Source organism: Typopeltis vanoorti, chromosome 17 (genome assembly GCF_054136105.1).
Source record: "Typopeltis vanoorti isolate ZY-2024b chromosome 17, IOZ_Tvanoo_1.0, whole genome shotgun sequence".
NCBI lineage: Eukaryota > Metazoa > Arthropoda > Arachnida > Uropygi > Thelyphonidae > Typopeltis > Typopeltis vanoorti.
This window is the reverse complement of record NC_143565.1, coordinates 11238409-11253755: the sequence shown is the minus strand read 5'-3', so window position 1 is coordinate 11253755 and position 15347 is coordinate 11238409. Positions and strand designations below refer to the sequence as shown.

Here is a 15347-nt window from a genome sequence, read left to right as displayed (position 1 = left end):
TTCCACCAATGTGGTATACTGCTGCTAATCTTTTCACTCCGAAATGCATAACCTTACATTTTGTCACATTAAATTGACATCCATTCTCCTTATATATAAAAAGGAAAATAAAACTGAATGTGAGAATTGCAGAGGTATTTGCTTTCTGAATGTTCCTAGCAAGATCTATGCAAGTGTACTTGAGAAACGGTTGAGAAGAATCGTGGAAGAAAAGCTTGGTGAAGAACAAGCTGGATTCAGGCCAAATAGAGGCTGTCAGGATCAGATCTTCACTTTTCGACAAATAGTCGAGAAAGCATGGGAATATAACAGAGATCTGTATTTAAGTTTTGTCGATATGGACAAGGCATATGACAAGGTGCCAAGAGAGAAGCTATTTAATACGCCACCGTTATATGGTGTCAATGGTGGATTATATCAAGCAATACTTAGTCTTTATTTGAGTTGTATGTCAGCAATTAGAGTTGAAGGAAGAACAGGAAGATCGTTTAATGTTAAATCTGGTGTGAAACAAGGATGTACATTATCCCCTCTATTATTCATTATCTATATGGATCACATTATGAAGGAAAGTGGTATTAAACATGATATCAAAATTGGAGATGTTAATGTCAGCTCCTTGCTTTATGCGGATGATGTTATACTTCTAAATAAATCCGCTACAAGTCTGCAAGATTCTCTGACTAAATTGAATAGCTGTTGTAATAGATATGGTATGAATGTCAGCAATAAAAAGACAAAGACAATGAAAATAGGCAGAATCATTGAAAATGTCAACTGTGTTGTGAATGGAGAACCTGTGGAACAAGTGAAACATTTCTTAGGCACGATTTTTACTGAAGATGGTAAATTAAATTTAGAAATAGACAACAATCAGCAAAGCTGGTATGGTAGGAAGTCAATTGAATAAATTCATATGGAATAAGAGAGAAATTAGTCCGAACACTAAATTAGCTGTATACAAGACAGTGTTCAAACCTGTTTTAACTTGTGGATCTGAGAACTGGGTCAGAAGTAAAACACTTGACCAAAGACTAGAGACCGCAGATATGAGAGTCCTGAGAAAGATTATAGGCGTGAACAGATTGCATCAATGGCAATATCATATTGAAAACGAGGATATTAGGAAAGAACTTGACATTGTCGATATCCAGGAATGTGTCAGCAGAGCTAATCTCAGGTGGTATGGTCACTTAAACAGAATGGGCAAAGAAAGCCCATTCTGTTTAAGTTCTCTGCCAGGTTGGCAGTAAGACCAAGATATAGGTAGATTGATACAGTACAAAGTGCATTAGACAATAGAAATATAAGATCTTATAATGTTGCAGTCTTGACTAGTAACAAACTGATTTGAAGGAAAATTGTAGATAGGAAGTTAGTAATGATGTAATTTTTTTCATGTAGTACTATCATATCCTTTACACCCGTTGAGGGTACATGGCAGGAATTTGATGAACTTCTAACCACTTGTACTGCGTTTTAAAATACAATGCTTGCTTCTCGTTCCAGCAATCAGGTAAATGAATTTCAAAAAAAAAAAAGTAAACAAGAACAATGCGCTGGCAAATTTCAGAAAAATTTAACAAAGGGCTTGCACAAGCCCCTTTTAGTGCACCACTGGGTATATGGCAGGAATTTGATTAGATCAAAGGTATCTTTTAGTGGGACATTGGTGAATAAGGAGGAGACATCAAAACTGACCATTATGTTAGTATGTTGGAGTGAGAAGTTTTTTATACTGGCTTTATAGTGGGCTGAATTTTTTGTGTGTGAAGGTATGTTGCCAATATATTGTGTATGCACTTTGGCTAAACATTTGGCCAATTTGTATGTGTGGGAATCAATGTCATCCATAATGGCACATTCTTCAGATCACGAAGCAACCTTAAGGAGCCTGTGGTTTTCTGATTTGAGAACTGGTAGGATCATATTCTATAGGGAGGTAGGTAGACTGATCTAACAGTAAAGAGGTAAGCCTACCTGTGTACTGTAGCATTATCCTTATTCGTTTTAATTATTATTTTACTGTTTTTATTTCCTGCAGAGCTTTAAATTCCTTAGGTTGCTTTTTGGTGGTTTAGCTTGGGCAAGAACACTGGCTACATCCAGTCTGATATTATTGGCAATATGGTTGGGAAGATTGCAGATACCATGTTCTACCTGTATCATTATTTTTTCGTTGTGCTGTGGCAAAGTTGTGGCCTAGTGCAAGTGCGCTGATTGCTTTTGGAATTCCTTTTCTGCTTAAGCATTCGAGACTTTAGAAAGGATAGTTCAAAGGTCGTTGTTTGCAATAAAGAGCTCTGCAACTCTTCTAGTGCAAATAGCCTCATTGGGTGGCAGCAATCTGCTCCCGTAATAGTGAAGCTAGTGTGTATATATGCGGAGAGCTTTAGGTGACATGAATCAGTGTTTTAATTTTACACAGTTAGGGATCACATTATTATCCTGGCAGCGTTTTAGAAAGGCTAATCGATTCATTTGTCTAGAGATCTTCAGTTTTAACTTGCACGCAATGGAATCTCTGTTGATTATTTTAATTCTTGTAGATAAACTTATACGTCGGTAATTTTAGGTAAAGACAACATTTACTAGAAAATTAAGTAAAAATTGTTTAATACTTCCTATATTTCAATAATGTGACATTACCAGTGGTGAGCTATAAGGGGCTCGCCCAAGCCCTTTGTTAAATTTTTCTCAAATTTGCAAGCCCCTTGTTCTTCTTGTTTACTTTATTTTTTCAAAAAAAAAAAACCCACAATTTTTTGAAATATATTAAGCGAAAAACTTATGGTAACCTAACAAAGTGATTTTATTAAATAAAATATTATAGTTACTGTAATATTTTATTACAGTAACTATAATTCTTAATATGTAAAATGGTATATTACATATTAAGAATTACATATAATTTTACATATAAGAAATCACTTTTGGTAATCGCATATAAATAAAATAGGACTATAAAATAAAAAACCCTATTGATTGGTACGGTTGATTATCATTTGAAGTATAAAAACAAAAGAGAAATATAACGTGCTTCAATATTGTGTTTAGATAATATTTAATTTTTATTTATAGATAGCCTGTGTAGCTCCGTAGATGTGGCGTTTGCACACCACAGTGCTTGGCCGCACGAAGGAATGCTTGGTTTCGAGTCTAGTCAGTGACTAGAGGAAATTTTTCTAAGCCTTTTTTTCGACTGGTTCCCGATTTAGTCGATCTCTGGCACGGGCAAGCAAGTTTTTCATCCCGTAAACTCAAGAAAATCGACCATAGAACCAACATTATTTTCAGACATCAAATATGAGTGTTAGGGTTATGGACCACGAGATGGCAGCACATGTAGAGCCGTCTCTCTTTACTGCGTGCCTCTTAATTAGTGATAGCCTTGGGCCAGCTATCTCTGATTGGGTACCAGTGGAGATTGAACTGCTCGTCTCCAAAAATTTAGATGGGGCTAAAAACAGTCTCGCCTTCTCCTTGTATATACGGAAATAAAAAGGCGTTAGCTGATTTTTTATTTATAGATTGTTTGTCATAAAAAACTTCTATCGCAACAAAGGAAATTTATTTTGTTTATAAAAATGCAGACGATATGTGCGATTATAAAAGATTTTATTCTTATATTTTGATAGTTAAAAAAATGTAAGATAAATTAACTGATTGTGTGCATATATTTCATGTTTAGATCATGAAAGATTTGTTTAAAAATTATAGCCTTTAGGTTGATTGTCCCCTCATACTTTTTTGATTGGCATTTGTATCAAGCTGTATTAATAGAAGTTTTTGTGTGAAATAGTTTTTTGCTCGAAGATGCGAGCCGTTTGTTAAAATTTCCATAGCTCACCATTGGACATTACCATCTTCGGGGAACACAAAATAATGATATCTGCACACAGGCACCACAATTTCAATAAGACCTGGTAGTTGATTCAAAACAAATGAAGGAAACTTTTTTTTTTGGCAAATCTGATTGGTATGTTGAATCATTGAATGCAGTGATGTTCCTTCCCTTGTACAAAATCATAAGAAATTTACTGAATAAAGATGCTTTTACAATGAGTATCCGCTTCTGTGATATCAACTTCTTATGAACTGGCCATTTTTTAACCTAATTGTAGTCTTAAGCTAGAAAATTCCACTCGCATATAAAACAAATGCGATGTCTTCTGCATTGCTTGTTATAGACACTCACTTAACATGTTCACCATAATATTCCACCTGTATTTAATGTAACTGATATATTTAAGAAGAAAATTCATATTCTCATAGAATTCATTTATATGGTTAGCACATACTGTTATAAAGAAAGATTTATAGAATTGACTTCAAAGTAAGATTTGAAGCATTTTACCAGCAAATGCCTTTCATCGGGATCTTCTTTCTCCTACATTGCCTTTATCCCACAAAACTAGTAAGAATACACCATTTACACACAGTAAGTCTGCCTCTTAGGCTTAGTTGCTTTAGTTATAGTTACAAAAAAAGCCATCTCCACATTTCCATAAATACTTCAATATTCTTGCAAAACACAAGGTCACCTGGAGGGGGGGTGGGGGGAATTTAATTTTGTTGTACTTTTGAAGCCAGGTGATCTTATGCATTTCAAGTAGTGTTCCAAATTGCAGTGTAGTCCTCAAGATTTCAGCTTGTGTTTAGTATGAACTCTATTCTGACATTATCATTCAGTGCTACTTGGATTATCAAATGAGTTGTTTTCAACTGCAAGCTGAAAATCTGGATCTGGTTACCAAGATGCACATTGAGATCCGTTGGTAAATGTCTTCATGCACAAGTTTCAGGTGGTTTGGGAACTATTATGAGGTACCAGTCTTATGATTGATGGCAAGTGTAACACTATTACATGATTTGACTTTCTGGAAAAGCCAGCAATATCTTAACAGAAGTAGCAACTTGCATGGGAGTTTAGGTGCTCTCCATACCATTGGGATAGCAAATGTGTGTGTGTACCCTTTAAATTGCATGCACACCTGCTTGTAACATGTAGTCATGATCTCTTCCTTTACATGCCAAGTACAATTCATGTTTTCAGATGCACACTGTCTGGTGATTCAGTCAATCACCAGACAGTGTGCAGCCTGAAACTTCAGAACTATCAAAATGTGGTCTAACCTTGCAAATACACTGAATTCCCAATATCATCATTTAAACACCATCAGTTAACAGAAATCAAATACTTGATAATGTGCCTGCAAAACCAGATGTGACATGCACATTCCTCGTGGTATGTCTTTTAAACTGATTTAGTACTATTGACTTATGAAACAGTATGTGGATTTCATTTTTGCATTCAAAAATGTTGGTTGGAGAATGGATTCATACAATTAATTTAAAATCACCTGCATTTATCTAAAAGCAAATTTATAGTGTAGTAGTAGTATTTGGATAGCTAAAGATGATGGTAAGAAGGGTAAGTATATTTTGTGAATATTTTATCTTAGGAAATATGTTATTTCATAAAATTGCAAGTTGCACTCTGTGCCAAAATATGGTTTTAAAAACCTTATGATTTGGTTCAATTTTTAAACTTGCAAAATAAAATACATTTGATCTTGAGTGACTTTGGATAAGTTGCTTTCATTACAAATGGAACAGAATTTATCAGTTGTGTATTTTATGCAGTAGTGTTAAGTAATGAATGAGCGAGTTACCATTGAGCATGCAATGGTATTGATTGATTTTGTGCTGCTTCAAAATGACCAATCTGTATTCTTTGCAGAATAACGGGTCTTTACAACTGAGTGCAGTTATATTTTTATTAATTATTCGAATGAAATTAATTAGTAAAGAATTCTATTTTGTTATTAATTGTATGATATAAAATACTACAACAGGAGAATAAACAATTTGAATGGTAACTTTTATGTGACTCCATTCACAAAAGATAGTAAGCTTATTGTACGTTTGCGGTGAGTGAGCTGAGCGGTCTGTATTTCTATCAAGTTTATACAGTCTGGAAACCCTGCTCTAAAAACATGGATCTTTTTCAAACTCTTTCTTGTAAACAGAGCGGTGGTTTCACACTGGGCAATGAAGTTCATCACTCACCTAATGACAATCACAAACAACAATGTCCACTGTGGGGTTTCAATCCACAGCATGTTGGTTGATTGTTCCAACTTGACACCTTATTCATGATTTTTTTGCGATTAATTTATTTCTGTTTCTGTACAGTCGACTCTTGTTAGCAAGCTCATAGGGTCCATAGGAATAGTATGGTATATATAATTTGCTATAGTTAATTTCATTTAAACAAGCAAGAATGTGCTTTGAGAGAATACAGAGAAAAATCTAAGAAAAAATTTTAAAAGTAGCTGAGAAAAAGTCATAGGAAGACTGGTAAGAATATACAAAAATATCAGGATAGCCTTGGTATAATGACTCCCTCTGGTTGGAAAAACCTGGAATTGAATCTGTCTAGGCTGCAAAGAACCTTTATCAGAACTTTTCAGTTGAAGATAAGTGAGCTAGTCAGGTGGCAGGATTTTCTTCATTCTGTTAAACAAGCATACTAACCAGAAGAACACACATTTTATAGATATTGCACATGATGGAGATGGATAAATAACTGGCTTATCCTAAGAAGGAAACAAGTTTTTTAAGAAGCTAAAATACTTGGGCTAGGGCTTAGACTACAGACCACAGATATGAGAGTCCTGAGAAAGATTAGGGACATGAACAGATGGCATCAATGGCAATATCATATTAAAAACGAGGATATTAGGAAAGAACTTGACATTGTAGCATTCAGAAATGCGTTAGCAGAGCTAATCGGGGTATGTTTGGTCACTTTAACAGCATAGGAAAGGAAAGATTAGCAAAACAAGTGTTCTCTGCCAGGTTGGCAGGAAAACGACCCAGAGGAAGACCAAGATATAGGTGAATTGATATTGTAAAAATTGGTGATGTAAGTTTTTCATGTAGTATAGTTCGCCCATAGTTTGCTTGGCAAGATGCCTCTGCTTGGCATCTTGCCAAGAATAGTCGATTCATGCTGAAGGGGAGAAAGAAATGAAGGACCTATGAATTGTTCGCCAGCACACAAAATCACATGCTTCATAGGTAAAATTTTCCAACTGTTATACAAGCAACATAGTTAACTACAATGATCATAAAAGAGAAGTTAATTTTCTGATGTGTAATAATAAACAACTCATCCCACAATACGGACTGATTACCTTATTATCGGAATGGATTCTCCTCCTGTTGACATGCGCAGAAGTGTCGAAGGGTCTCAAATCCGTGGGTGTACTATACTATCATATCCTGTACACCCCTTGAGAGTACATGGCAGGGTGGGCTAATGTATCTAACATGAAAGGCAAGATATGAAAATTTGTTATAAAATAGCATGTTTATAGAGCTTTACTTTACTATATTTGATAACAAAGATATCAAATAGTAAAAAAATGTCGAAACCGGTCTAGGTAGTGACCTCTCCTCATAATGTAAAACAGTAATACATCTCCTAGGAGCTGCATTTTACATTATGAGAAAATATTAAGGATAGTGACGGAGCTTGCGCCACCTTTGCTCGGAGTTGCCCTAGTGTTGTACTACCCAAGTGATGACTTACACTTGGACCTGCTGATAGTTCTTCGGCATGTAACTCCTAGATTTCGATCTCTGAGTTTCATACCCGGCTGTAAAATAAAAATAACACAGGATTTATTATCCCCTTAACTTAAATAGTAAAATGTTAAATTGAGATAATATTTCTGGAAAATTTTCACGGCATCCACTACCCATCATCAGCACTAGTATTTTTACAGACAATCGCAAACATCCATGCCCATGGTGGGATTCAAACCCGTAGCCTTTTGGCTGGAGAGTGGATACGCTGACCACTCGGCCAACCAGACCGGCGATATACTCATATTTTACTCAATATTCAGGGCATTACTGATCTTTTAAAGTGTAGATATATGAAGAATATAAGAAAGGAATAATTTTGGACATACCTAAAAATCATAATGACAAGCTGCAAAAGAAAGTTTGGGAACAAATGAAAAGAGGCCTTAGCGACTGAGATAACAAATTAAATGCATTATTGAAGAAAAAAATATATAAACATAAATGGATGGAACACGTTCAAAGAATGAAAACAGAAAGATTACCAAACAAGCCTTAAAGTACAAGCCATTAGGAAAAAGAAAACCAGGACGTCCTCTTAAACGATTCAACGATGACTTCTAAGGCCGGAACAGGCCATACTAGGCCTAAATCATCATCATGATACTCATGATGATGATGATTAAAGAAAAGAAAACAAAAATTGGCTCAACTGAAGACAATAGAATCAAAAATCGAATACCACTGAAAAATTGCAAAAGCAGCATGCAGAAGAATAAACAGAAACACATCGGACAATTTTGTAAAAAAAAAATTTGACTGTATGCTCAAAAGACCTAACACATAAAGATCTAAATAATGAAACTAGAGTAAAAGTACATTATTACCATTAAATTGGAAACATAGCAAAATTACTACCAAGATCTGTGGTATGATGAAAACATTCAAAACAGAAAATCACCCTTTGTAAACAACTTGAAAAACATCACTCTAGAAGCATTAAGCCAAAGCAAAACAGGAAAAGCTCCAGGAGAAGACTTGAATTCTCGCTGAGGTTACTTAACTTTTATAATATACCCACAAGATTGGACAAAAGCAGTAGTTATCCCCATCTACAAAAAAGGACATAAATCCGATTGTAACAATTATCATGGCATCAACTTACTTAGTACCTGTTATAAAGTATATGCAAAAATCTTAGCATATAAACTTCATCATCATCAAATTCCAGACATGTATCCTCAAGCGGTGTACAGGATATGATAGTACTACATGAAACATTTACGTCATTACTAACTTCCTATCTACAATTTTCCTCCAAATCAGTCTGCTTATTGTCAAGACTCCAACATCATCAGATCTTATATTTCTATCGTCTAAGGCCTTGGTCTGCCTCTGGGTCGTTTTCCTGCCAACCTGGCAGAAAACACTTTTGCTAATCTTTCCTCACCCATTCTGTTTAAGTGACCATACCACCTGAGATTAGCTCTGTTAACACATTCCTGGATGTTGACAATGTCAAGTTCTTTCCTAATATCCTCGTTTTTAATATGATATTGCCATTGATGCCATCTGTTCACGCCTCTAATCTTTCTCAGGACTCTCATATCTGCGGTTTCTAGTCTTTGGTCAAGTGTTTTGTTTCTGACCCAGCTCTCAGATCCATAAGTTAAAACTGGTTTGAACACTGTCTTGTATATATGTGTATATATATATATATATATACAGGGTGTTCGGGATAAATTTGACATATTTATAATTAATTATATTTTTCCGTAAGTTACATGTATTAACACACACTTCTCTTCATTTAAAAGTTTGGATTGGACCCTTCTTCATTCATATACAAGATGTCAGAAAGGATGGATAGCTGGAACCCACCTGAATCATGGAAGAGAATAACTTGTATCATGATGATTCGTGCCCGCCATCAAAATAAGGATATTACGACTGCTGCCCAATGCTCCCTGAATACAGTAAAAACAATCAGGCATGAACTAGAGACTTGCAATGGTGACTACGAGGATGTAGCAAGAAGAAAGATCCCTAGCAGACGATCTGATTGCGTTCGTACAGCAGAATTCCTCGCAAATCTGCAGGAACAGGTGTTGAAGAACCCTGGCATTGGAATTCGGGCTTTGTTCGTGGAGTTGCTAACTGTAGTCAAGCCCTGGATAACAAGGGTAGCCAATGGTAGGCCGTATGTATGGCAGCAGGATTCGGCCCCTTGCCACACCTCTGGGAAAAGTCAAAAATGGTTGTCTGAAAATTTCTACGACTTCACCAGTCCAAATGTTTGGCCTCCAAACTCCCCAGACCTTAACCCCATGGATTATTTTGTATGGGGCACAGTTGAAAAAGACACCAATCGCACTTCCAGTAATACAAAAGCCCAGTTAATGGATAAAATTAAAACAGTTTTTGCGGCCCTTCCCAGGGAGACTGTAGCATCAGCTTGTTCGAGGTTCCGAAGCAGAATTGAAGCTGTGATCGATGCTAATGGTGGTTATTTTGAGTAAATCTTGTTGATAGTATTGTAATTAACTCTGCCTGTAATGTTTTTTTGTCAATTCATTAAATTTAATAGATACAAAGAAGATTTTCTTTTTCCTTACGAAACTGTCAAATTTATCCCGAACACCCTGTATATATATATACACAGCTAATTTAGTGTTCGGATGGCTAATTTTTCTTATTCCATATGAATTTATTCAATTGACTTCCTACCATACCAGCTTTGCTGATTCTGTTGTCTATTTCTATATTTATAATAAATTTAGTTTAATCCTTTATCCAAGTGTGAGCAAACAAAGTTTGCGCCTGAAAGTATATTCAGGACTGGGGTAAGGTGGTACAACACCAGGACAACTCGTTGCAAAGGTGGAGCAAGCTATCAACACTCCTGTCTCAATATCTTTTATAATGCAAAACACATCTTGCAGATATGTCTAATGTTATGCATTAAGGGAAGGGCCACTACCCAGACTAGTTTCGACCTTTATTGAGGTCTCTTCAGTGGGAGCCAGGCCCAAGCTGAGATACCAGGCAGAAGCATTCATAGGTCATCTCTACCTATAGGAGTTGCCAAATGGTGTGCCACCCTTTTTTAATAAATTACTCTGGATTTAGAGAAAGATGTTGAAAGTTTATTTTTCACTTGGTTAGAGTATAATAAATTTAGTTTAATCCTTTATCCAAGTGTGAGCAAACAAAGTGACAGGAGTGTTGATAGCTTGCTCCACCTTTGCAACGAGTTGCCCTGGTGTTGTACCACCCCCAGTCCTGAAGATACTTTCAGGCACAAACTTTGTTGCTCACACTTGGATAGAGGATTAAACTAAATTTATTGTACTCTAACCAAGTGAAAAATAAACTTTCAACATCTTTCTCTAAATCCAGAGTACTTCCTTGTTTCACACCAGATTTAACATTAAACCATCTTCCTGTACTTTAATTCTAACTGCTGACTTACAACTCAAATGAAGACTAAGTATTGCTTGATATAATGCCCCATTGACACCATATAACTGTAGCTTATTGAACAACTTCTCTCTTGGCACCTTGTCATATGCCTTTTCCAGATCGACAAAACTTAATTACAGATCTTTGTTATATTCCCATGATTTCTCAACTATTCGTCATAAAGTGAAGATCTGATCCTGACAGCCTTTATTTGGCCCAAATCCAACTTGTTCTTCACCAAGCTTTTCTTCCACAATTCTTCTCAACCGTTTCTTAAGTATACTTGCATAGATCTTGCTATGAACACTCAGTAGCAAAATACCTCTGTAATTCTCACATTCAGTTTTATTTCCCTTTTTATATATGGGTACTATTAGAGCTCTACTCCAATCATTGGGAATTTGTCCCTCTGTCCAGGCTTTCTGAACTATGCAGTGTAGCCACTGTAAGACGTTTATACCACCATATTTCAGCATTTCTGGTCGAATATCATCTACTCCTCCTGCCTTTCCACATTTCAAGCCTTTGATGGCTTTTTCTACTTCAAGTATGGATATGTATTCCTGACTGCATGCCTGGTCAGTGTTTTTTACCACTGTGCTATCACTGCTTGTTTCATTTAGCAATTTTTCGAAGTAATTACTCCATACTTCAAGGATATCTTTTTCTCCTGTTTTCATGTCACCTTTATTATCTCTAACTCCTTTTACAGCACTTTCCTCCGTTTCTAAGTTTCTTCAACAACCTCCAGAATATATTACCACCTTGATATTTATTTTCTATGTTCTTGCCCGAGTCCTCCCATGACTTTTGTTTAGCTAGTTTTACACAGTTTTTTGCTTTCTTACATTTGTCTCTGTATTCTCTATGAGCAAAAGCTGACTTATTTGCCAGGAACTTTTGATATGTTTTCTTCTTTTCTTTCACTGCCTGTGTCCACCATGGAGTTCTGATTTTTCTATCCTTGCAGACAACCTCACCGCATGCCTCTCTGGCTGAATCGATCAGGGTTTTTCTTCAAGGTTTGGTTCGTGTTCTCAAACTCTTTCATATTTTCTTCAATAATCTTTGTGTATTTTAGTCTACAGTTCACATCTGGGAGCTGCTCAACTTTTATTCGCTTTAAAACTTTCTTACATGTTATTCTTTTCAATATGAAATTCAATTTTATCCTGCTCAAGACTAAATAGTGATCGCTTCCAATTTCAAATAGTCTGTACACTTCTGGTGTCCTGCACCAGGGAGAAAACATCACTATCAACCATAACATAGTCAATGAGACTTTTCTTATTCCTTGCCTCTTCTCTCCATGTGAATTTGTGCACATTTTTATGTTGGTACATGCTGTTAGTGATAACCAGTCCATGTCCTGAGCATAAATGCAACAGGTATTTGCCATTATTATTAGCTTTGCTCTTTTCTACAAATATAAACTTAAATATAATAAACCCACGATTAATGGAACAAAATGGATTCAGAAAAGGCAGGTCTTGCATAGACTCTGCATTTACATTAAAATTACTAATCAAAAAACACAAATCAACACAGTTTTTATAGATTACACCAGAGCATTTGATAAAATCATCAGAAAAACGAGAATTCTGAAGAATACGAAATATCAAACCGACTAGGCCTTATTTAATATTTATCAAGATAATAAATATCTGTGAAGTACTATAATTTAACATCAAGCTGGAAACTAATAAATAGATGAGTATATCAGGGTTGCCCTCTCTCACTGTTTTATTTTACCCTTTCTGCCCTAGTTATTCCAATTGGAATCACATTTTGGCTTTCGTAGTCCATATTATGTGGCAAATGATTCCATTTGGTATCGTATCGGAGTTCAATTATTTTAATATAATAACAGGTATGTATTATACGTATAAATCTTACTAATATCGGTTTTTATGACTTAGTAGAATAATATGTATATATTGGATTATAGAGTATAAGCTCAGAAGTTGAATATTTGCTACCAGAATATAATGATTCCATATGGAATCAGTCTGTCAGAATTCCTATCCTGAAATGTATTTTTCAGAAAAATACTTGATACTCTTGCTTTTTTAGACCTAAAGACAAAATAAATAGAAAGAAAAATTTTTTTTCATTTGGAAAAAAAAATTCAGTTTAGAAAGGGTTAATATATACATAAATGAATGGAACATAACAAATGAAAGAGAATTCAAGATAAACCGTAACAACAGATTAGCTACTCTACTTTTTGCTGATGACCAAATAATCCTTGGAAACAATGAAGATGAACTACAAAAAAAAATCATTATGCAGTCTTAAGTAATCTGATAAAACATGGTATGGAAATAACAACAGACAACAAAAGTCATGTGCTTCAAAGGTGCTAATCTAATAAGAAGCAAAATAGTAATAACAAAATAATAGAGCAAGTAAATACATTCAGATATTTAGGATGCACAGTATCATATGAAAATGAAGCTGATGTAGAACCAAAGCTATCAAACTTTTTTAGAAGTAACAGGCATTATAAATGAAATTTTGAAGCCCAGTTATGTGCAAAAACACATGAATAAGAATCTACAGTACAGTAGTTAAACCTCCCTTACTTTATGGTAATGAAGTAAAGTAAGGAAGAAAGAAGAATTGAATCATCCAAAATGAAATTTCTGTGCAGAACTGAAGGAGTCACAATAATGGATAGAATGAAAAGCAGCGAAATTAGAAACTTGAAATTACAAACTTCCTAAATGAAAATTATTTACAATAGACAAAAATGGAAACATGTACTGAGAATGAATAGAAGCAGAATACTTAAACAAATTCTAAATTACCATCCAAAAGTTACCTGATGCAGAGGAATAACCTTAAAAAGATGGAATTGAGCCTGGAACAACCACTTGGCTTATAAGCCTGGAAAGGAAGAAGACCTATGATATATCAGTTATGAGTAAAAATCTGGGTTTTGTAACTAAACACAACTGCTTCACTGATTTTCACTTCTGCAAATTTTCTTAACCCTTTCATTAATATTTCCTAGATTTCTCAGTAATTTGTCTAATTCTCATTCAGTTTTATTTCCCTTTTTATAAATGAATATCAAAATTTGCCCTTTTACAGGCTTTCGTAGCAATAGGAGACTCAAATGGCCATGTAGGTCTCGGAGTTAAATGTTCCAAAGAAGTAGCTACAGCTATTCGAGGAGCAATCATTTTGGCTAAACTATCAGTAATACCTGTGCGCAGAGGATACTGGGGAAACAATATTGGGAAACCACACACTGTTCCCTGCAAGGTAAGATGGGATTTCTGTTATTATATATTGCTTTGTGGCTTTTAAAGAAGTTTTTTTATAATGCAAAATAAAAAAAAATTGCATTATCTTCTGATACAGCTATTAATTAGTTTTCAGATACTTCTATGAGAGATGTGTTCCTTGGTTAGAAAGAATTGATTCTCTCTCTCTATTCATCATGTATTGAAAAATTTCTTTTATGTCAATCTTACAAAACCTCTTTAATAACTTTTTAATTCATATAAAATCTCCATTTGAGATGCAGTTAATGTTTTTGGTGTTACTGCCTGTTTTCATTGTCTTTTTATTGCTGATTTTCAGACCAAATTAAAGTGGTTATTCAATTTAGTCAGAGAATCATGCAGACTTGTTATTTAATCCTAAATAAAATGTATTTGCATAAAGTTGAACTCTGACATTAACATCTCCAATTTAACATTAAACCATCTAGGATCCTGTACTTCAATTCTAACTGACTTATAACTCAAATATAAACTGTGTATTGCTTAATATTATTTTCCATTTACATTATTTTGAACAACTTTCCTCTTGGCACTTTTTCATATGAATTTTCCAGATATATAAAACTTTAATACATATCCTTGTTATTCCCATGAGATTTCTCATCCTAATTGATTCTCAGATTAAATCTGATCCTGACACCTATTTTGATCTGCAAGCTTGCCTTCCACAGTTTTTCTTAACCTTTCTAAGCTATCATTAAATCCCTCTAATTGTCACGTTCAGTTTTATTTTTCTTTTTATAGATGGTATATGGAGGATGTGAGTACATGATTTAAGGTGACCAAGGTCGTGGGATACTGGCAATGGTATTTTGCATTTTATGGAAGATTGGCGAGAGGACATCCATGGAAGTTAGGAATGAATGAATGCAGTCAAGAAAGGGTGTTGGGAGTTAAATTTTTCTCCATTTGGAAGGTGAGTTCAGATAGTAATGAATTCAAGGAAAGTATGATATGATGTGAATGTGGCTACCTTAAATGAGTTCCTGACTCCCT

The 15347-nt window shown here is 34.9% G+C and overlaps 1 protein-coding gene across 1 annotated transcript in view; it reads left to right on the top strand.

Annotated features, from left to right (window-relative positions):
• Positions 1-15347, top strand: part of LOC150097148 (small ribosomal subunit protein uS5) — a 45428-nt gene that overhangs the window by 16071 nt on the left and 14010 nt on the right. The window contains exon 3 of the mRNA XM_090407761.1: positions 14155-14328. Coding sequence (XP_090263887.1) covers positions 14155-14328 — 174 coding nt within the window. The remainder of the gene's footprint in view (positions 1-14154; positions 14329-15347) is intronic.